We start from the raw sequence: 23,602 nt of genomic DNA, 5'->3' as shown, positions 1-23,602 counted from the left end.
TTCATCCAGCCCACCATGCCCCCTCTCCCACTACTGCCTGTGTGTGGCTGAAACTTACAACTCTCTATGAAGCACTTGTTTGCCTCTGTTGATGGGGAACTCCATTCTAGATAAGGATAATCCTCCCCAACGCCCCTTTCACCCCGGAAGGGTTAATGGAGGTCCTTCCCACGACTGTAGCCAACCTAGATCTAGATCAACATTCCCCAGCCTGATCCAGAGAGAACAACCTGCAAAGAATTCTAGACAAGTTGTTCTCAACTGGGAAGAGCAGTTCTGAACTGTCCAGTCCTTAAGACACAACCCTGGGCTAGAGGAGACTGCTCTGTGAGCTCTGAACTGCTGCTGTATGGATGGAAATTGTTTCCTGGGTAATGGGGCAGTTTGGGTCTTATGAGGAGGAGGCCAAGACAAGCGTTCCCGAGGCTTGGCTCCGCCTGCCACTTTTTCTAATTCTCCTGTCTGTTTTTGTCAGTTTATATAGAGAGTGTGTGTGTGTGTGTGTGTGTGTGTGTGTGTGTGTGTGTGTGTGTGTGAGAGAGAGAGAGAGAGAGAGAGAGAGAGAGAGAGAGAGAGAGAGAGAGAGGTGTATACATATACACAAGAGCCACAGCCTACATGTGGCAGTCAGAAGACAGGCATTGGTCCTCACCTTTCACCTTCTTTGATACAGGGTCGCTTGCAAGCCTCTGAGAATTCTGTCTCAATTCCCATCTTGCAGTAAGAACACTGAAGCTACAAACACGTGGTCTATTTATGTCCAGCTTTATGTGAGTTCTGGGGATTCCAATTCCAGCACTCACACTTGCATGGCGAGTGCTTTAATCACCCCTGCTTCTGGTTTTTGTTTTGTGTTTCTTATCGAGACAAGGTCTCTCTTCCTAAGTAGCCTAGGCTGACATGGAATTCACCCTCCTCCTTGCCCCTGCCTCCTGGGTGCTGAGATTGAAGGGCAGCACAGTGCCTCCCTTCCCCCAGCCCTCTGTCTTTTTCTAACTACAAAAGACCTGGCCCTGAGCCTGAATGGGGGAAGCCTAAATTCTGCACTCAGGACAGGGTGACCATAAAAGCCAATAGCAACGGGCCCACTTCAATGAGCCCTCATTAAGGGTTGGCTTATGTCATCTCACCTATCTCCCCATATGTCTTCTCAGTTTAGATGGCTCTTGTCCTTAGCCCCATTCTACAGATGAGTAAACTCTAAAATGTGTGGTTTACACATCCCAGGTCCTTTGGGCCAGCCATATAACAAATAAGGCCACGGAATCCCCGCTAGAGGGCCCCACCTCCATAGAAGAGGGCACTCAGCCAGGCGGTGCCCCGCCCTTCCAAGCTGCAAGCTGCAGGCTGTCCCTCTCTGCAGAAGCAAAATGCAGAGAGCATCTGATGAATTGAGTCCGGGTCTTCTGCCCAAGTCCTCTTTCTACAACCATTTGTCACTGGGGAAAGCATGTCTGGGAAAGAAGCCAACGCCAACACAAAGTAAAAAGTAGTCTTGTGGTGGTGTATGTGGTCTCTGGAGCACGTATGCGTCTCCGGAGCAGGTGCATGGAGGAAACCAGAGTGTCCGCAGGGCCAAGGCTAATAGTAGAGGTGGGGTAGAGGTAGATGGGGCATCTCTACCTCTGAGACTATAGTCTCCAAAACCCTGGGCTTTGAAACCGAAAGGCCTGAGTTCAAGACATGGCTCTTATCAGCTGTGTGACCTAAGCCTGTTTCCTCGCCTGGAGTCAGGAATGACACAGTGATAATATAACTGCCTTATGGAGTGGCAATGGAAATAAGGGAGTTCCTATGGGCGAGGAGCTTTAGAACAAGGCATAGAATATGACACCTGTGAAATGTGTTAGCTGCTATTGTTATTCGTATTATCCAGGGTGCAGGGGGTGGGGCATGGCTGACAAGATGGGGTGGAAGCTGATAAGGACATCACCGCCTCCACACTCCCTGTCCTGCCGCCAAGTCCCTCCCCGAACCCTGGCAGGCTCACCGACCTCACTGGGCTGGGTGCCTGCTTGCAGTGTGATTACAGGATTAAATGCTGTGATTGCCACAAATTACCATTGCGAGGCTATAAATAACTTGCAGGGAAGACATGAGGGTCCTGCTGTCTTCCGGGCACCATGCCCTCTGCTAGGTGGGGGCTGAAGCCTGCATCTTCACTGGTGACACAGACCTAGGAGCTCCCACAGCCTCCATCTGCCTGGTGTCAGCTCCCTGGGGCCCACACAATACTCATGGCACTGGTGGATGCACAGGGCATCTTGGCCATAGATGACGCTGAAACAGTTCCCCAACCAGTAGGGATGAGAGCTGAGGGCTAGAGACTGGGTAGAGGTAACTGCAGCGTGGCCTCTCCCTGCCTCACCCCCCAGCAGAAAGGAAGCATCTCATTCCCTCTGCAGTCTGGGGACAGAACCTTGCTTCCTTGGATGCACAGAGGCATAGATGTTGTGCTCTCCGTCAGTGAGGCCAGGAAACCTTGCCTGGTAGATGCAGACTCTGGTCCCTTGAGCACTTCCTGCCAAGACCAGAGTCACCCACAGAATAGTAGAGGTCTCTGTGAACAAGCAAGAGAGTAGCCTTACGTTGCCCTGTCTGTCTGTCTGTCTGTCTGTCCCCTTCCCATAAGGCTTTGTATTGTTGCTACTGTTGCTGCTGTTGCTGCCACTGCTGTTTCAAAACTAGATCTTACTATGTATCCCAGGCTGGCTTCCAATCCTTGGCAATCCTCCTGCCTCAGCCTTCTGCATACTAGGGTTGTAGGCAGCTACCCCCACACCCAGCAAAGCCTAGTTCTTTTAAGAACCTCGCACAATGATCAAGATCACTGGGTTTGATTCTCCCAAAAGACAGAACTCTTCCGCGCCTCGTCACCTTTGCTTACACAAGCTTTGTGCCTATGAGCCTTTCTTCCCTCTGCAAACTAGAAAACCCGTGTGTGTTCCACAAAACCCTACTCAGTAGCTACTCCTTCTGGAAAGTCTGCTCGGATCTACCAAGACCAGGATGTTACCTCACATGCTGAATGGGGCGTGGCCTGTAACTACACAGTTGCTTTATTTTCCTTAAAACTAGAAGCCTCGTCAAAACAGAACTTATCAGCTTTCGGGGTCTGGCATTTTTGTAAAAACTGTTTAGAAGCGATGATTTCAGGTGTTCACAGTTACACAGCCTCTCCAAGCCCCCAGAGACTCCAGGTTCAGGGAACAACCCCTCTTCCTCGGTGAGGCAGAATTCCCTGAGCAAATTCTGGGAAGAGCTAGAACCTAAGGTACTCTGGGAATGCTAGCGCCTCCTGACCTGCGCATTGTTCCACATCTGGAGGATTCCCCAGGTTTCCTGGTGCTGAGAGGCTAGCAAAGGATCCTGGGTAGTGGAAAGCCACCTGCAAGGGGCCCCGAGACCTGGTCATTAAGCCACCTGCTTCTCTCCACTAGCTGTTCGTTTCTGTTTGCATGGCCCTGTTCAGGCTGGGTCCCTATTGGGCTCATACTTAGGGTAGGTAAACCAGTTTTGTGACAGTATTTTATGAGGGGCTTTGAGGCAGGCCAGCTACCACAGTGCCTGCTCCCAGCACCCTGCCAGCCCCAGCTCTGGATTGGTGACCCACCCAGCTCACCATGGTTCTTTCTGCCGGCTGAAGAATAGAGGCTATTTTTGCTTAATCACAGCCTTGGGAAAGCACAAATCCTGATCATCCCTTCTAATTACCATGCACACCATACTGCTACAGAGACAAAAGCCAAGGTCAGCACCCATGTGTTTGGTTCTCTAAGCAAAACATCACCCTAGCCTAGTAGGGGAACCCAACTGTCACCAGTCACTTGCCACCCATTGCCAGGACCCAGCAGGAGCAAACGCTCACTTTTCAGTTTCATTCTCCATTCTACCAGTCCCCTGGAAGTGGCTGTCATCTCCACCAGCTACCCAGGGGCTGAACTGAGTGGAGCTGGCCCAGCCTAGAACCATGTAGCTTGTCCTGAAACGGACCTAAATGTCTGAAAGACAGAATCACGAATATAGGCAGAAGCATCGTGTTTGTTTGTTTGTTTGTTTGTTTGTTTGTTGTTTTCAGCAACCTGGTGACTCTGCTCTCTTGCTCCGAACTAGATCGTCAATGTCCCACCAGTGCCCATGTGTTGAAGGCTTGGTCCCCAAGCTGCAGTTCTACTGGAAAATGGGGCCTGGTGTGAGGAAGGGGTGTGGACTTGAAGTGTCTCTAGGGCCCCCAGACCCTTCCTGTCTCTCCTCTTGCTTCCTGGCCAGCAGGAGGTGAACAGCTTCCTCCAAGACATGTTCTCAACATGGTACACTGTGCCAGCCAGACACAAAACAACCATCGACTGACACCTCTGAGACTCCGAGCCAAAATAATAGGTGGGGATTGATCTCCGATAGCGGGATGAAGACAGGACAGCAGGAAACAGGAAAAACAACAGGCCTTTTCCAGAAGGTTCCTGGGCTCTCATCAAATCGAGAAATTTCCTAATCCAATGAACCTTTCCCTGGGGCTACTTGAAAAACTGAAAATGAACCAGCTGAATTCCATTGAGTGCTCGACCTCTTTTTCTTTGCAGTTAATTCTATCAAGTGTTTGAGTTTTGTTTTTTGTTTTTTGAAACAGAAAGTTGACTAACATGGGCCTCCTTCCTTACTCTGGCCCAGTCTTGCTGCTAGGCAGTCCCCGAAGGCTCCTCAGAGCTGGACTTGAAAGCCCCTGGCTTCAATTACCAGTCAGACACCAGGTCACCCTCCCCTGAAGGTGCCCAGCATTCAGCCTTGGGAAAACAGCATTCTAGGTAAGTGGAAGGAATTGGACAGGGGTCTTGAACCTTGTAGTCAAAGGAAATCATCTAAATGTTGTAAATTTTTCTTCACACTGGGACAGTAGTTGATTTTCCCCCATTCTCCACTTTTCTTTATGTTCTACTATTTCTTTAGTTAGTCCATATTTGTTTCAGTCTCAAAGTATTTATGAATATGGACACTGAATAGACATTATAAGCGTGTGTTGTCACATTTACACCAAGAACATTTATAAACTGGTCACAAACTTACGTCTTATATCTGTTTTTAACACATAACTCAGTATCTCTTTCTGATTTCTGCTCTGCTGGTTATCTATCACCCAACTTGGGGCAGAGCTGAAAACACTCAAAAATCCAACACCAGGCTACAAGGATCTCAAGCTTGGAGGATCATGTGAACAAAGCAGTCATATGACCAAGTCCATGTCACATGCCTAAAACTTATCTAGGTCATATTACCAAATCTACTCATATGATCCGGGGCTGCAAAATGAGATCACCCAAACCAGAATTACAGTTCAAAATGAGGACTTTAGGCCACATTGAGGACGTATAATTGAGCCTGATAATTTGGCAGGAACACTGTACAAAGTCTAGGGCCAACCTGGAGAAGAGTCAACCAAGTAGATCTGCAGATCCACACTGCATCCCCAGGCTGCAGATCCATGCTGCAGATCCACACTGCATCCCCAGGCTGCAGAATCCACACTACAGATCCATTCTGAAGATCCATGCTGAAGAATCCATGCTGATTCCCACAGCAGATTTACAACACTAATTAATGCTGCAGATGCACACAGCAGATCCATGCCATGGATTCCCTACCATAGACCTACTTACTCTGGGGATACACACTGAAGATCCACACCATAGATCTAAACCACAGACTCATTCCACAGACCCATACTACAGATTACTTAGTAAATATACACTGTAGTTATACAGTGAAGATCCACACCACAGATCTACACTGCAGATCCAGTTATAGATGCATGCTGAGTCATGCCTGAGCCAAGTAAAGGGCAGGACAACAACATGTCATGGTGGGGTGAGTATCTCCTGGTTGAGCACGCTTTGGAAGTGTTCACAGCTGTCCACAGTGGCCTGTGTCGGCCTGCAGGCAGGGAGTTCTCTTTTATTGAGGTTATGCAAGCAAGTTATGCAATATCCACTTGGTAGGGATGCTGGGATGGAATTTTCACTCAGGATCTGGAAACTGAGATCCCTCATGTGCCTCCTTAACCCTCTCAAGGTCAAAATCCAATCATATCCACCTGGCTTTGCCTAGCTAAAAGGCAGAGGTGCTGTGTGTAGGCCTTCAGTAAGCCAGAGGCTTTAAAGAGATACTAGCCAGATGAAAACTTGCCCCTTGCCCCTTGCCCCTTGCCCCTTGCCCACTGCTAGGGTCTGGGTCCTGGACCCTACCTCTTAAGAACATACTGTTGGGTACCCTAAATGTGCGTGGGAATAGCTTGGAGAAATAACTCAGCTAAAGAAACCCATTTTAGGGCTAGAAAGCCACCATCTTGAATTAGGCCTGGTGAGATGGCCAGAAGGGTGTGGCATCCCCAACCCTGGTGTCCCCACTGAGCCCTCTGTACTGAACACAGGTCCCTTCATCTGTGTCTCCAGTGTGCAGTCCTCACCCCATGTCTCAGGCAGCCTTCACGTTCTCCTGAGATGCCAGGATATCCTAACCATCTCACAGAGAAAACTAAGACTCAGAGGGGTCAAGGGACTTCTCTCTGGATAGAAGTGGAAGGCTCGAGTGTAGAATGTCCCCATGGGCTTAAGTTTCTGAACAACCAGTCCTCAGCTGGTGGTATTGGTTTGGGGATGTTGTGGACATGGTGTCCAAGCAGCAGACATTGACCTCTAAGAGCAAGGCTTTGAAAGTTACAGTCACCCCTGCTTCCTGATCCTCCAAGGTATGAATGAGCCACTCCACAGGCTCTCATGGACAGGCCTTCCCCACATGATGAACTTAAGCTGTGAGTCAAAAAACAACAAAACAAAACAAAAACCACCTTTTCTCCTTTAAATTGCTAACAGATATTTTGTCGCAGTCCGGGAAAAGCTAACACACACACACACACACACACACACACACACACACACACACACACACACGAGAGGATTTGAACTCAGGTCACGGGTCAGGCTTCTTACTTCCTAAAGTTAGAGAGTGAGTAAGAAAGGGTGATCTCCTCAGTCTTCACAGCCCTGTCCCCTCACAAAGAGCCAGGGCTGTCAGGGAGAGCAGGCAGCCCCTGTCACTGGGCCTGACTGGTAAGACTCCCTGTCTCGGACTTGTCTGCCTGGAAGTCCACGCTCTCACAGTGGAATGTAGCAGCGTCATCCAGCCCAAACCCCTTTTAGTCATCCCTTCCAAACTCAGTGGCTCCCAGCCAAGGAACAGGAAATGGCTTTTACACACAAAAAGGTGCTGAGAACCCTGAAGTTTACCGTAAGCACCCATAATTCCTCACCTTTGTTTCTCAGATCAGTCACTGTCAACACTCTGTGAGAAAACAGGTTTTCTTCATTCCTTGCTGGTGAGAGTAAAAAACAATACAACTTCTCTAGAGGGCCATCTGGCAACGTCATTTGAAAAACAAAACACCTATGACCCAGCAACACAAAGTCCATGTGAGAAACATGTTACATGTACCCCGTTAACCACTGCTACGTTGTTTACAATACTGAATGATGAGAGGCAACCTATAGGGAACACGCTAAATAAAATAAGCCACAGACATCTAGCACACACTCAAGGCCAAGATCAGTGAACCCGAGCATTGTAGATGTTCTGAGACAGAAAGAGAATCGTGGTATATTATCCACAGAAGGCAAGGAGGGAAACAGAGCACACAGAGTGCTCCCATCTGTGTGGGGTATATATAAAAATATATATGGAAGTGAATATTTATGGATATGTTCATGTTTGCAGAGTCTGGAGTGGGACATGAAATACTTCTCATCGTCTTCACTTCTGGGAAGAAGGGCTGGGTGAGCTGAGCTGGGCACAGAGAAGGAGAGAGGGAGGTACGTGCGTCATCCTTCATGGCTTTTGAGTTTTTTACTTTGTTCACGCACGGCCTACTCAAAAAAACAGATCAAAACTAAGAATATTTTCAAAGTGCATGTAACAAGGTGATTTTTTTTTCCCTTTCTGAGATTTGACTTTATATTTTCTGCCGGCTCCAACTCCTTTGCCTGGAGGTTTGTGGCAAAGTTCCTCAGCTCGTTTTCCCTTTGTTACCAGGAAAAGTGGATGTGAAGACACAAGAGATTCCTCCAAATTAAAAATAAAAGGTTCTCACCTCACCCACCCCAGCTGAGGGAAGGACAAGACCTGGCCTGGGCCCTTCACAATCCCATGAAGGAGGGAACTCAAAGTCCTGGCCATCTTGAGACCCAGGAATCCCAGGAGCTACAGATAGAGACAAGTAGGAGACTGGTTAAAGGGTACGGGGACTGGGTTAAAGGTCCCTGGACCTTCCAGTGTGGGCACAGGGATCCTGCCCATGTGTGCATGGCACAGGGCTGCAGACACCAAGTAATGCTGGGGAAGAGTCTCAGGGATACTGACAGGAAAATTAGGGAAGGAGATGCCTGTGACCTCACCAGAGGGATCCTTCATCTGCTCAACCAGATGGGACCCAAGGCCAAGGCCACACTGGCTTTCAGAGAAACAGAGGACAGTGTGGTTCTTCCACATCAAGTCAGTGGCCTACACTGAGTGGCCTCCAATGCCCCCACCACCACCACCACCACCGGCCTCACATCCTAAGCCCTGCCCCTGAAGTGGAGACGCCGTAGCTGCTGGTAAGGTTGAGCCATGGGAGGTACTGTAGGAGAACTGGGAAGAAGCACATTCCCTCTGTGTCGGGCACTCTCCAGAAAGCTGCCCCCATGAATGCGAACTGGGTCATCTGTGAATTGGGTCCCTCTGCAAGGCTGTCTTCCTGCCATGTGGTTTATAAGCCTCCGCTCTGCTGGACCTCTGCCAGAGACCCAGGTGACATTCTACAGCTCTGTGGATCACCAAATCCTCTAGTCCCACCTTGCCTCTTGCTTCACACTTCTTTGCCAACCGTAGTCTTCCCACAGGCCCCACTCTGCCTACCTCTGTTCCTCCAAACTCAGCCATTCCTGCCTTTCAGACAGTTGGCAAACATCCCCTTTTCCCTCTCACCACAGGGCCCTTGAAACCTCTGTTTCTAATGCCTGGACTTTTGAATACTGCTCATGTGCCCAAATTTCTTACAGAAACATCCATGTTCCTTCCTCCTTGAGAGAGGGTGTTCCTCCCACTCCCAAAGCATCATGGATCTCTTTCCTGGGACAAATATTTACAGTTGTCTTTAATCTTTTTTAATTTTTATTTTATGTGTGTAGGTATTCCGCCTGCATGTGTGTCTGTGTACCACTGCATGCCTGGAGCCCATGGAGGCCAGAAGAGGATGTTGGATCCCCTGGAACTGGAGTTAGAGATGGTTGTTAGCTTCCATGTGGGTGCTGGGAATTGAACCTGGGTCCTCTGGAAGAACAGCCAGTCCTCTTAACTGCTGAGCCAACTCTCTAGCCCAGAAATCCTTACAATTGTGTGTGTGTGTGTGTGTGTGTGTGTGTGTGTGTGTGTGTGTGTGTGTATGCACATGCACAAGCAGGCAAATATCACCACTCATGTGCCATGGCACACACGTGGAGAACAGAAGACAACTGGTGGGAACTGATTCTCTCCTAGCATGCTGGTTCCAGGGACAAAATTTAGGTTGCCAGCCTTGGCAGCAAGCGCCATTATCTGCTGAGCCATCTCTTCAGCCCACAATTATAATTTTATCGTTATTTGAGGACTCTTTCCTCCAGCTCCCAGACTATAAAACCCTTAAAAGATAGGCTGTGTTCATTTGGCTCTGCTCTGTTTTATCCCCAGAGACTGTCACGGCCCCGGCTAATAAAGGTGTCCATTAAATATTTTTTCAACAAACAAGCGAATGGACTAATCATTTGTTCCCTTCCTGCACCAAAAGCATCAGAACTGTGTACAAGCCCAACACGAGAGATGCTGTGCAGAGAGGCTTGCATCTGTGCACACAGCACACGCCAGCCCCAGGTAAATGAACACACCAGGGCATTGCCACGTATTAGTGGACAACCCCAGGTGTAGGGGCACGCATTCGTGCACGCGCACAAAGGAAGGAAGCATGCCAGGCCCAAACGTACGCACACATGCAAGAAAAAGTGCTCCCAAGGCGGACGTCTGCCACCCTGAGCTCATTAAAGCTGGCTAAATATAGCCTGTCTGCAGCTGTGCTCAGCAAGCTGCCCACACAGGCCAGGAAAAGATACCAGTTACCAGGCGGAGGAGGGGAGGCCAGCTGTGGGCAAGGGGCTTTGTACACCGTGCCTGGGGGTCATCCCAGGTGGACTATGATTGGTAGGGAAGGAAACTGTCCTCTGGTTTTGGAGCCTAGGCAATGGGATACCACATCAGCCTTGTCCGGTGGGGAGGAGGGTGATGCTGAGCCCTCGTCGTCTCCATCTGAGTTGAGGATCCAAGCTCAGACTAGAGCCAGGGGCTGGAGTCCGGACTCAGCCCCTGGATACATCTGGCTCTTATAGAGGCTCGGGTAAGGATGAAGATGCAGAGTCAGTCTGGGGCCAGAAAACTGAAGCTGAGTATTGGTCACTGCCAGGTTCTGGTCTGGGAACTGGGAGGAGTGAGACTTCCAGTGAGCACCCCCACTCTGATCTACAAACGTGGCTGTGGTTAGCCGTCCCATACCTGGGACAGATGTAGCTGATGCCCTTGGGAAGATGTAGCACTGGCCCTTGGGAAAGCCAGTTGACAGCCAGCATGTGTCCAGTTCTTGTTGTATGCCATGTGGGCCAGGTCCAGCCCTGAGGGCCCCAGTAGGCAAACTTTTTCCATGCAGAGGAAGCTTCAGGTGTCTTTACATGTCCCTGTCCTATGTACAGTCTGGATCCAAAGAGATTGGGGTTGTGGGGGGGCGTTTGATGAGTAGTAATGAAGCTGGTCCTTCAGAAAGTGCCTGTGTGATAGAATGGACAGAGTACCTCCCCAGGTACCTGGGGCAACTGGGAATAAAAAAATTAATTAATTAATTAAAAAAAAAAACCTGCCGGGTGGTGGTGGTGCACGCCTTTAATCCCAGCACTCGGGAGGCAGAGGCAGCAGATCTTTGTGAGTTCAAGGCCAGCCTGGTCTACAGAGCGAGATCCAGGAAAGATGCAAAGCTACACAGAGAAACCGTGTCTCGAAAAACCAAAAACAAACAAACAAACAAAAAACCTGCAGGAAAGGAGGGAACTTAGATCTAAATTGGCCAGGCCTGGTCAAGCTCTGAGGTTGGTGATGTGGGGAGAGAAGAATGACTGCCTTCCTTAGAAGTCATCTGCTCCTGACCATCTTTGTTTTCACATCATGACCCTGAAATCACAGTTTCAGCCCTTCCAAGCTCCAGGGTTCATGGGTATCAGAGGGGAAAGCCTGGGCAGTCCCCAGCACACCAAGCTCCTACTGAGCCAGTGTGGCAGGGACAGTCTTTGGGGAGTAAGTCTCATATCCTCCCATGACACCTGTGTGGGATGTGAGGAGAGGCCGTGGACTTCCATCCCATAGACAATGCAGAAAGCTCACAGCGGGGACAGGACAGCTCTCTCCACATAGCATGCCATCCAGCGTCTGCAGCCAGGAAGCGGGAAGTGAGGGGGTCCCCTGGGACCTGCTTCTTTCCTGCCATCTGACAGGCAGGAGGATGTCTCTGTCCCTCCCCTGGGATGCTGGAGTGGGGTGGGTTGGCTCTCAGGCTTCCCCACTATCCTATGAGAAGTGTGTACCCCAGATCGTTCTCTAGAAAGGACAGGGGATTGCACAGACACACACAATTAACATCCTAACTACAACAAAAGAGAAACACCGAAGGAAGGAGGTGGGTAGATGGGATAGGGAGCACTGGGCATAGGGAGCACTAGGCATGGGAAGCACTAGGCATAGGGAGCACTGGACATGGAGAGCACTAGGCATAGGGAGCACTGGGCATGGGGAGCACTACACATAGGGACTACTGAGATTAGGAAGCACTAGGCAGTGAGTGAGTGAGGTAAGCAGGGCTAGAAGACCTAGATTTCCTACAAAGACCTCGCCGCCACTCTTAAAGACAAGAATGGGAGACACTGGAGGCATAGAGGCCAGTGTAGGAAGTCAGGGCAGTTGGCAAGAGAAGGCTAGGCTTCCTATAAATGAGAGATGGTGGCCAAGGGAAGGAGGGGAGCCTGAGTTCTGCTGGAGGCAGTGTGCTGTCCTGGGGTCCAGTTTGGCAAGGTGGTGGTGAAGATGGTGGGGGTGTTGTCTAGAAGGAGCCCAGGTTTGAAATTTGGATTTGCGGAGAATGGTGCTTTTCTCTCTAAAGGGAAGAACAGAACTGTGAGCTTCGGTCCCTCGGGACCCACATCCAAGGGAAATCTCACTCGGGCACAAGGGAAGGATCTGAAAATGTCCCTGTGATCAGTAGGCAGTGACAGGCAGAAACACAAAGAGATATGGACAAAGGAAAGCAGGAGACAAAGAGGCAGCAGCCAAGACACCTAGAATAACAGACCCAGAGGGACTCCATGTGCCGACAGAACAGAGGACTGGGCCCCAGTCCTGGCCATGATGGCAAGGCAAGCTGGAAGGAATGGCCCAGGCCCCCTGCTCCCCAGGCCAAGCCCCCATGCTGTCCCCAAACCCAAGCACTCCCCGGTTTCTTCCCACCTGGTTCTAAATAACACAAGCGGTCGTGGGTTTCCAGGTCATCTGTCCAATAGCAGACGAATATAGGACTGTGAGGAAGCCACCAAGGAGCAGGGAGTCCAAGGAACACACATGTCCCAGAGCTGCTAAACATAGGGCCAGGCAACCTCCCACCAGTTAGCTTTTTACCATTGTGACCAAATGCCACAGGGAAACAATGCAAAGGTGTAAGTGTTTATTGGGGCTCAGGTATGTCTGTGATGTGCCAAGACAGAACATCACGGCAGAAAAATGTGAAGTTGCACAATTCTCCGCCAGGAAGCACAGAGAGAGGTGGGGCAAGGAGCTAGGGACAAGATATGGTTTCAGTAATTTCTGTCATCTCCCAGTAACAATATCAAATTATGAATCCATCACTTCTCAGTGATTGTACTCTCCAGCTGGACACCAATGGTCAGGGGGGTGGTACTTCATCTCTGAACCACAACGAAGGAGAAACGCTATTTACATGACATTACAAAGCCAGGTACCCATAGGATGAGCTCCACAAGATACACCTTCACATATGGCCCAGGGGTTCCAGCTGTGAAGGCTTATGCAAATACAAGGTATAATTGAGGATGGTAAGACCCTTCCTGAGCATCTGTTCCACAGCCTCTGATACCCTCCGTTGACCTAGGAAGCAGAGAGTTCAGCCATCTTTCCACATATAATGAGACTCAGAGATGCTAAGTCACTTTGCCAAAGAGTCACAGTAACTAAATAGAAACACCAAGCTTCAAGTCATAGACCTTCTTCCCTTTAAACACCAGACATCACAGCAACAGTCCCAGGTGATGGGGAATCTGATTCCTCACCCAGAGTAACATCTTATTTTCAGAGAGTGTTCAAATACCCAGTGGAAAAAGTCAACGAGGTAAAATGTACACATGTGTGCTATCAGTGGGAAAACACATTCTAAACATAAGCCGTGGATACAGCCCTTTCAAATTCAGGTCACAAACTTTTATTTTGCCTATTTCAGATTTGAAATAAACAAACACATTACCATCAATTACCACCATCACCTCATAAAAGGAAAATTATTTTAATGTCTGAAATTGTAGGCAGGACACAATCGTAGAGTTATGTGAAAAGCTTTGCTCTCAGCTAAAGACTTTTGCCGTCACAGGAAAGCATGTTACAGCATATGTTTCCTCCCTGCCAAACATACTTGTTTTAGGCTTGAGTCGCATCAGCCAGGAAAGCCTCCAAGACAAAGATTTGATGGTTCTAAAATTCTTCGGCACATCAACTGCCATTCTTTCCTTCATAAAAATATCCTCAAGAAGCAGGATACAATGACAGCTTTCAGCAATATAATTTTGACCAAACTCTATAATCATGAAATAAAAAAGACTTCACTGCTGCTAAGATGCAATTCCCCCCCAGGGAGTCACAGGAGATAAGACACATCCTGTCAGTTCAATTGTGTATGTGGGAACATGTGGAAGGGAGCTGTGACCAGCCTCCTGGTAACAAAGCCTTAGGTGGCTAGATCTCACCTCCAAGCTACTGCTTAAAGGCCCGGAAGCAGCAAGTCATAACGGTACATGACTGTGCTCTCAGCACTTGGGAGGCTGAGGCAGGAGGATTGCCAAAAGTTTGAGGCCAGCTTGGGCTATACAGGTAGACTCTTGGCTCTAAAATAAATATAAACAAACAAGAAGGAAGTCCCGCATAGATGATCTGGACTCTTCCTGCCTTGTGTATTTGTATTGGTTGGTTGGTTGGTTGGTTGGTTTTCTACTTCTTGATGGTTCAACATGTTGGGGATTTCCTGACCAGTGAGACACTGGCAATCCTACACTGGCTAATTCAGACAGAAGCCAAACTTGCCCATGAATGTGCCTTTCAAAGCCAGCCAACCACACCCCAATCCGCACCCAGCCTATTGTACCTAACACTCACCCACCACACCTGTCTTCCTCTGCCCTGAGGCAATCAGGGCCAGGTGCCAGGTAACTAGGGACTAGCAGAGTGAAAACCCTCAGTCATTATTCAAACCAGTCCCAAGCTGTTTCCCCCGCCCTCCCCCTTTCAAGTGTGTCCACTCACCCACCCAACACACACACACACACACACACACACACACACAAGCTGCAGCCAGGGCCAGGGCCTCGCTCACTCCCTGCCTCCTACTGTAATGGCTCAGCTCATACAAATTCTGTAACCATTCCTTTCTATTAATGGCTTTAGTCTCCATGTCACCACTGTCACCTCCATGATATAAGACCCTGCAGGCACAATTTTAACTGCCCGTCTTTCCTGGCACCCTGTCCTTTCTCTGTGCCATTATGCTGCTCCTGACGGAGGCACTCATGACCACCAGCCCTTTGTCTGTGGCTCTGTGCATTGTGTAGCTGCTTGGGCCGGACCTCGCATTATGGATGCTGATGTTGACGCACCCTCCACAGAAGATCACCCGAGGAGGGGAGAGCTTGAAGGAAGGCCTCAGGTTGGGGCCTGGGGAGCTAGGAAGCAAAATGCATTGGACCTCCCCAAAGCTCTAGCCACAAGCAGAATAGCAGGCAGGAAAGTGAGGGGAGTTCTGAGCCCTTGCCCCAAACCCAGCCTCATATGGAAGTCAATATTACCCGTGGGGAAGACAAGATTTGCCACGGGTGCTGCCCACCAAGTCCACCTGGTGTGTCCATGGGACATGTGACCAGTGTGTTGGCATGACCTTAGCACACCCAATCCCATAGTCGTCTTCCTAAGAAGACTGGCAGAAGGAATCAGGAAAGCCTGTTGTCACACACACACACACACACACACACACACACACACACACACACACACACACCCCAAGAGCAGGAAACCCCAGAACTCAGTCCCAGGACTCCTGACTGAAGAGGTAGCCATTCTTTCTGTGCAGGGGTTTTAAGGAGCAGCTGTCCAGGGCCAGCGAGATAACTCAGTGACAGAAGCACTTGCTGTATAAGCCTGAACCTGAGTTTGATCCCCAGAACCCATGATGGAAGGACAAAACCAACTCCAGAAAGACGTCCTCTGGCCTCACACATGCTCACACTCACACACACAAGGACAATATCTGGAAAGTAAAACGTGTTTAAAAGGGACCATGCTCTGGAGCTCAGCCTTGAACGACCTCATGCACTCTTGGTCACCACAGGACCAACTATGACTGCTGGAAGGTGGCATCCAAATGTTGATGGTCACAAAGGCTCAAAAAGGCTGCCTCTCCAGTCCCTCCCAGTCTCCATCCCTTGGTGAAGAGGACAGTCACCAGACTTTCAGTGATCCCCTATCAGGGCCATCAGCCTCGGGCCCTAGCTCTATCTCTGACACCAGAACAGCCCAGCATGGACGGCTTAGAAACCCCAGGGTCTCAGGAGAGCTGCCTAAACCCAGGCTGAGTGGCCCGAGGCTCTCTACTCTTGCCCAGGACCTAGATGGGAGAGATCCTTCCAACCATGGAGCTTTAAGTCTGAGAGGGTACCAGGCCCAGGGGATACCCCACTTCTAATGGAAGGAAAGGCTCTGTGGGGCCAGGTGTAACTCACGCTGCTTCTCCTGCAAGATGCTGGACGTGCACGCTGTGGCCCCTTCTCCTGTGAAAACAAGAAGGACATGAGCAGCTGGGTCCCTGCTCTGATGCTCCGATGCTGTACTCTACAGAAGAGCTGCTAACAGTTGCCACTACCGCTCCAGAGCCAGGGGCGGCAGAGGCATCACCCAAGTTTCCCACCCACCTCAGAGTCATCCCTTGGCCTTTGTGTGTGACCCAGCCCTGAGCCCCCACATGACACCATTGCTGAGTGTGGTTGGCTCCCTGGTGATGCCCTGACCTTAGCCTTCCTAGGATTATCTTTGCTGGCTCCTCCCTTCTCCTACTTTATGAAGCAGCTGCTGATAGGTGCCCTCTCTCCCCTTCACCCTGTCCTATGAGGGTCTGAGCTGGGCACTGTGTTGAAGCAACAGTAATTAAACCTCTCCTTAGCCCAGACCTCCGTCCTCAGTTTTGATCTGTGCATCCTGCTGCCTCTGGCTTCTGTGGACACTTCCCAGACACCTCACATTCTCCGTGACTAGGACTTCCTGAGTAACTCTGAGTTGCTTCCCCCCCAAAAAAAAATGTGTCTGAAAAAAAAAAAAACCTCAGTTCTCTAAGGAAGGGCTCAGGGCACTTAGGGACATCACATCTAGGATCTCCTAGACCTTGTGAGGCTGCCCTGCCCCCCACCCCAACAGGACTCCAGGGCAGTGTCATCCAGGAAATGCCTCTGTCTTCCCAGCCAGTCCTCCAGGGCCTGCTGTGATTCTTTCTCCAAATGTGTCTGACTCTGCATTTGTGATCCAAGACACCATCCTCAGAGCCCCTGCTTCCACAGCCCTCTGCCTGCCCAAACTGCCTTCATGGCTCATGTCACCTGGATCCATGTCTCTCTGGTTCTCTCCTGCTCAGAATCGAGGTCTGTGAGTGGAGAGAGCATACAGCCGGGGTTTGAAGGCTAGAATTCGGTTCACACCAACCCACCGCATGACCTGATGCACCTTCCTCTTCCTCTCCGGGATTCATTGCTACAAAACACTGAGGACCCAATGCTCTCTAGAGATCCTCTGGGTACTAAAAGCCTAATGGTTAGACATCTGCTGTCCTTCACTTACTGTGTCTATTGGGGCCAGTTACATAGCCTCTATGCCAGTCTTCTGGAATTGAGGGTCCCACTGGTACCTTACTCAGAGGGTCCTTGTGTAGTGAGTTATCAGAGCTCTTAGAACACAGGCAGGAAGCTAACAACTGCTTCATGAGGAGTGCCCGTTTTTGTTGTTGTTGTTGTTTATTTTTGAGACAAGGTCTCATTGTGTAGCCCTGTCTGGCCTGGAACTCAGCCCCAGGCTGGCCTTGAACTCAGAGATCTGCCTGCTCTTATCCTCCCTCGTGCTGAGATCAAAGGTGTGCACCTCCATGCCCAGTTTGCCCTTACTGTTTTATTTACCGATTTACATGTGACAACTGGCTCATGACTTTGTCTTTTGTCCTCATCATGACACAAGGTGGAGCCAGATGGACATAGCCAATGGCTAATGTGGGCATGGCTCAGAGTGCTCCCCAGGCCCAGTGGCAGGATAGAGCCTGCAGCAAGAAGGATCCAACTGGAGAAGAGAAGCCTGGGCCTTCATGGAGTGGTCCCCACCCAGCATGATGAGGTGGCCACAGACTGGGTCCCAGGAATGAGAGTAACCCAGATGCAGACAGAAACCAGGGAAGACCCAGCACGAGAGAGCAATAGCAGGTATCCCTCTTGGGTACCATCTGAGGCCACAGAGCATGGGTGCATCTGGGCAAAGTCACTTCCCCTAACACAGAAACGAGGTCACAATTCGAAGCACACATTCTGTTTCCCTGCTCACGGTGCCAAGTGCTGTGGGTGATACAGAGATGAAGAGCAAAATGTGTACAAGGCAGGAAGAAAATCTCTGCGTGGAGCGCGGTGCTGAATGCGGTCAGCCATGATGGATGGGGGAAGAAGGGGGCGGGGGGTTGCGGGGGGTGGGGGGGCACTTCTCCTACTGAAGCCCCCAGCAGAGCCATGATTTGAGCTTCCAAGAAGAGAGAAAAGGGCAGGGTGTTGCAAGCGGTCAACAAGCACCATACTCAAGGCATTGCCAAGTCCAGGGGAGGCAGGATGCGGGGGCTGGTGACCCTGGGCAGGAAGCCCAGTTACATGAATATAATAGGCAAGACAGCCAAGCTTTGGTGCAGAAACAACTGACAATATCTCCCACACCCCAAGCTCCTGCTGCTGTCTATGGCACCCAGAAGCAGCTGCATAATTAGCTGGGTTCGAGGCAAAAGGAGCAGCAGTGGCTCTGCCCAGAAAGCCAGAAGAACAGCAAAGGTGCCGACTTTGTTCTGAAGATTCTCCACCCGGCTCTGCCGAATGCCAGCGTGTGCTCCCTCATGCTCAGGGTTCCTTGCAAGCAGAGCAGTGATGCTCGGTGGCCTGGGACCCCCACTCCCTGGCTTAGAAAACACACGCTGGGAGCCCACCATCTCCCAAGTCCTCCCCTGCTCTGCCTCTGCCAGTTACTATGCATAATGGCCAGCTGGCGAGTGGAAGGATACGCCTGCCCTCCCGTGCACCTGCTGTCCCCAGCTAGGACTGACAAGAGTCCTCACCCTCTAGGAAGGGAGCACTTGCTTCCTGGATAGGATGGGCAATAGTTTGCTCCCTCTGAGTTACGTTCGGGATACACTGTGATGCTGCCAGCCTAGGGAGACACAGCAGATGGAAGCACCGGTCCCCTACCCTGCCTGTGCCCAGGCTCCTGTTGGAGGGAGGGGAGAGGTGGGACAGGACAGCCAGATAGGACTGAGAAAGGCCAAGCACCCATCTCGGGAGGCCTCAAGGTGCTGCAGCACAGGACCACATCCAACAAAGCCTCAGCCTGGGGCACGTGACCTGCAGACTTCACTCACAAACCGCAACATTGGAAACAAAATAATTCAGAACCGGGAACAGTAAAGCCCAAACAAAGGGCTCTTTGGAGCATTGGCACAGCCCTGACCATAATAAAAAAAAAATGCCTTGGCATTTCTTACACACCCACCAGATAAGGGAGACCATTCTGGTTCACCACCTCTGGGTTCTCCCACTAGATGACAGAAGTTCCACACCTAGACTTTATGAGCTGCTCTTCCCATTTGGTGCTTTCGTGGCCACAAAGCAAGTACAGTTTGAGCTGGGGCAGGATTTTCACCAACAAGATTATCTGATGAAGAAGTGGCTCAAGGCCCTGAGAGTCTCGCTGCTGGGGAAGCTGGAGTGTAGAGAGTGGGAGAAGCCAGGAGGCCCATGACCTTGAGATACTGGATGCTAATAGATTTGGAGAAGGGAGTGTTAGGGAAGGAGATCAGAGACAAGCTCAGAGATCTCACAGTCAGCCAGGAACATGGCTACTGCTATGTAAACTCAGCAGGCTATCCCTGGCAGCACAGGGAGTATATGTCCTGCCCTGTGCTTTCCAGACCTAAATAACGGTGCCTTCCACCTATGTAAAAGAGGCCCCCTTCATAGATAAGGAGATGGAGACCCAGGGGAGCTCCATCACTTGGCCATGATGAGGACTTCTCCTTCCCATTACCCTGCCTCTCCCTCTTGTAATCTCTAGGCTGTAGCTTCTTCTTTATTTTTTTTTATTTATTTATTTTTTTAATTTTTGCCTGCATGTATGTCTATGCAACACTTGTATGCCTGGTACCCATAGTGGCCAGAAGAGGGTGTCGGATCCACTTGGACTGAAGTTCCAGACAGTTGTGAGCCACCATGTAAGTACTGGGAATTGAACCCAGGTCCTCTGGAAGAGCAGCGAACATTCTTAACCTCTGAGCCATCTCCTCAGGCCTGGCTGTAGCTTCTTGAGAGGGCTCAGGTGGTGGGGGGGGGGGGGGGGGGGGGTGGGGAGCATGTCTTTGAGGCAGAGAGGCTGAGAGTGGGTAGAAAGAGAGCAGAAAGGGGACTCTCAGCAAAGGGTGTTGAGGCCGGCCAGTGTTTCCTGGAGACAATGATGCTGGATTCAGGTACCCAGTAAGACTAATGAGGACACTGGGGAAGGAGGCCAGAACGAGTCTGCTTTTTGTTGTTGACATTTTGTTTTCTCTTTATCAATTTTGTTCTTTGATATTTTACAGACATATACAATGCGTTCTGATTATCCTCGCCACCTACCCTACCTTGTCTCCCTCCGACCCCTTGTTTTTTGATAGAGGGGCTCACTATGTTGCCCAGGCTGGCTCAGAATTCAAATCCTCCTGTCTCAGCCACACCATCCCCATCACCACCCAGTGTACTAGGATTACAGAACTGTCACCACAGTGGGCCTACCATCCACACTATAAATGATGTATATGGGGGGGGGGCAGGGGAGGGCTGCAACAGCGGCAGGCTGGCCTTTTGCCTGCTCATCCCAGACTGGCTTTATCTCTCCTCAGAGCCGCCACCGGTGGCAGAGGAATCATCTAAGCTGCGGAAACCTGGTTTCCTGATTAGCAGGCTCCCAGGACGTGGGCCATTAACCAAATGTGCAGCTGGCTCAGTGTTGCCTAAATGAGACCCCACTTGGCCTGGAACTTTCCAGGGCCCCTGGGCCCAACCACTTTGTCTCAGCTTAAGCTTGCTCCTGTCACAGGAGCTGCAGGAAACATTCACAAGCCGAATAGTTTATGCAGAGAGGGCTTGGGGCTGGGGTTGGAGGTTGAGGGCTCAGGGCAGGGATTGGAGGCTAAGGACTGAGACAGGAGCTGGAGTCCCATAAATCTTGCCTTTCTCAAGTTCACACAGTCTGGGGAGTTTGGCCACAGCATCTCCCCAGAGGAGACACTTCCAACCCTTGCTAATGACTTCCCAAGTGATCTCTTTCCTCTTCCCACCCGTCTTCCAGAAAACCACCAGCTCCCTCCAAGAGACAAAATGTGTAACTGTGAACCGATCTCTTTCAACAAACACACATAACAAGAGAAACCATCCCCTGCACTCAAAGGGAGGTTGTGTGGCTGCTGGGGAGGATTTCAGACCCTAGAGAAGGATCTGGGAATTTTCGATCTGTTCTTCCAGGGCACGGGATGCTAAAACTCCTATTTACCCTATACCCTCCTGTTCCTGGGCCTTCGAAGCCCTAACAGGCTCCGGCCAGCTGTTAGTTCAGTTCACCAAGGAGGCTGGTGAGAAAAGACCGACCTGCCCCTCCTAAACAAGCTATTCCCCAAATGCTGAGCACTGCTCAGCTGCAGGTCGTAGTTCATTACCCCCAATCCCTAGCTCCCAGTGACTAGGTCCTGGGGTGTGCCTTTGGTCCTCCACATTGCTTTTCAGAATTAGCTCATCACTACCCTGCTTAAAACATTTCACAGAACCAGGGACATTCTCAAGGAAGCCCCTATTCCTCAGCCTACCTACAGGACCTTCGGCTTCAGCTTTCTTTCCCTGCCTCCTCCCCAAGACTCTCCCATTCCTTTTTATTCCCCATCTAATGTCTAACACCTCAACTTCAGTGAGAATGAACTTTGTAGGCCAGGCATGGTGGTACACCACTGTAATCTCAGCAAGCAAGACACCCAGGCAGAAGTGTCTCCAGCTCACAACTAGGCTGCACTACCTAGGGAGACCCTATCACCCCTCCAAAAAAAAAAAGTAGGAAAGAAAAATAAGATGAACTCCACATACTTCCCAAACCCCTCTGCATCTCAGACCTTTCTCCTCGCTTTACACTTGTTCCCTTTGCCTGTTCTGCCCTCCTTGGTCTATCCTGGCCCCAGAACAGCTCCTTAGCCCCTGGACTCTCAGCTCCGTGTCCTTTTAGCTCTCTCTTTATTTCACCCCATCTTATTAGAGCAACTGGTTCTCTAATAAGTGACCTGTAACAGCTCCAAGTGGGCTGGCAGATGGGAAATCAATCAAACCTGAGGCCCTTCCCAAATGATCTACACTGATCAGCACAGAGTCTGCCGTACAGTAACGTGTGACTGAGTGAGGGCATGTGTGGCTGTGTGAGGACACATGGCTTACTCTGCTTTGGGGTCAAGAGGGACTTCTAAGTCAGACTGTGGAAGGAAAGTGTAAACCCAGAGAGACACAAATGTGCTTAGATGGGCAAGGGAAGGGCAGGTAAGCTGTACTGGGCAGGGCAGACAGGGCAAGGCTGGGATCTCAGGGCAGCTTCCTGGAGGAAAAGCCCAGGACAGTACGAACTAGAGATGAAGTGGGGAAGGATGACGGTGGAGGTGCTCCAAGGGGATCTGAGCTTCAACAAGCTTACGCCAACCTTCTCCACTGAACTAGAAACACAGAGTGATTGGAGGAGGAAGGGAGGAATGCCTAGACCATCAGAGGTGATCCTGATATCTCAGGCCTTAGCAACAGTTTGATGCCCCTCTTTTAATGTCTTTTACAATAGCTGCTCAAGGATGCTTAATTCCTGTAGTAACAGAGAACTCACTAGCCCTGGGAGATGACAATTGTGGGGAACAGGGATGGTCATGCATGCCAGGATGGGGGCTTTCTGTTTCATTCTGCAGGTAGCAATGACTCAGTTCCCACTACCACCTCAGCACAATGGTCCTGCTCTCCTATTTTAGGAACATCACAGAGGTCGAGAGTGAAGACAGTAAGTTGATTGCACGACCCAGACTTTTTCCTCTGCCCAAACCTCTACAAAGAACACAAATTATTTCCATCTGACTCTCCAGCAGCAAAGGAAAATAAGAAGGAATGTCTTCTTAAAACCAAAAATGTGCATAAGCACCCCCAAATAAATAAATAAATAAATAAATAAATAAAGAAGGCAGAGAGTACTGAAGGACAGATCTTGGAATGGCTACAGAATTGGCAGGACCCAGGGCAAAATGGAAGCTTAAATCCCCTTATTCAAAACCATTAAGGACAGGAGAGCATAACATGGACTGTGGACCCTTCTCAGTATGGAGCCAAATGCCCAGAAAGCCAGCTCAGCAGAGAGACAGGCCTAAGCTCAGCTCTGCAGGGGAAGGTCTGGGGCATGTGGAGGAAGCTCAGAGAACACAGCAAGCTCAGGAGGAAGCGCCAGAGCCCCTAAATTCTGCAAGAAGTTGGGCATCCACAGTGGATGAGGCAGTGCAACGAGCCTGCCCTGAGCCCTGCGTGTGCCAAGCAAAGACACCTGTCCCTCTATGTGAGAAAAGGTGGACATGTGAGGGAGAGGACACCTGAGAAGATGGAAATACGCAGGAGGGATAAATCGGGAGCCGTTCTACTCACCCCGTAGAGATTCCTAGCCCTCCCTAATAATCACACGGCAGCAGGTTGTGCTAAACAGACAGTTCCCATCACTCAGAGCTCTGCTAACAGGCAGCTACAAACAAAGTGGAACACAAAGCCAAATGTTGCTAAACATGAAAGGAAAGCCAAAGCTGTGCAAAAAAGATAGCAAACTCAACAACTGGAACACGGCGAGTAGAGGGAAACGGGACTGTGCAGCCCCAGAACCA

At 50.3% G+C, this 23,602-nt stretch overlaps 1 protein-coding gene across 4 annotated transcripts in view; it reads right to left on the bottom strand.

Annotated features, from left to right (window-relative positions):
• Positions 1-23,602, bottom strand: part of Pitpnm3 (PITPNM family member 3) — a 92,601-nt gene that overhangs the window by 30,500 nt on the left and 38,499 nt on the right. For 3 of the 4 annotated variants that reach the window (XM_052756252.1, XM_052756254.1, XM_052756253.1), the window contains one exon: positions 16,140-16,187. The exons of the other annotated variant lie outside the window; for it this stretch is intronic. In XM_052756252.1, coding sequence (XP_052612212.1) covers positions 16,140-16,187 — 48 coding nt within the window. The remainder of the gene's footprint in view (positions 1-16,139; positions 16,188-23,602) is intronic. 4 annotated transcript variants of the gene reach the window in all.

Source organism: Peromyscus californicus, unplaced genomic scaffold, assembly GCF_007827085.1.
Source record: "Peromyscus californicus insignis strain IS unplaced genomic scaffold, ASM782708v3 Scaffold_3__1_contigs__length_106647218, whole genome shotgun sequence".
In the NCBI taxonomy this organism is placed as follows: Eukaryota; Metazoa; Chordata; class Mammalia; order Rodentia; family Cricetidae; genus Peromyscus; species Peromyscus californicus.
The sequence above is the reverse complement of the archived record's forward strand: the minus strand, read 5'-3'. Positions and strand labels throughout refer to the sequence as shown.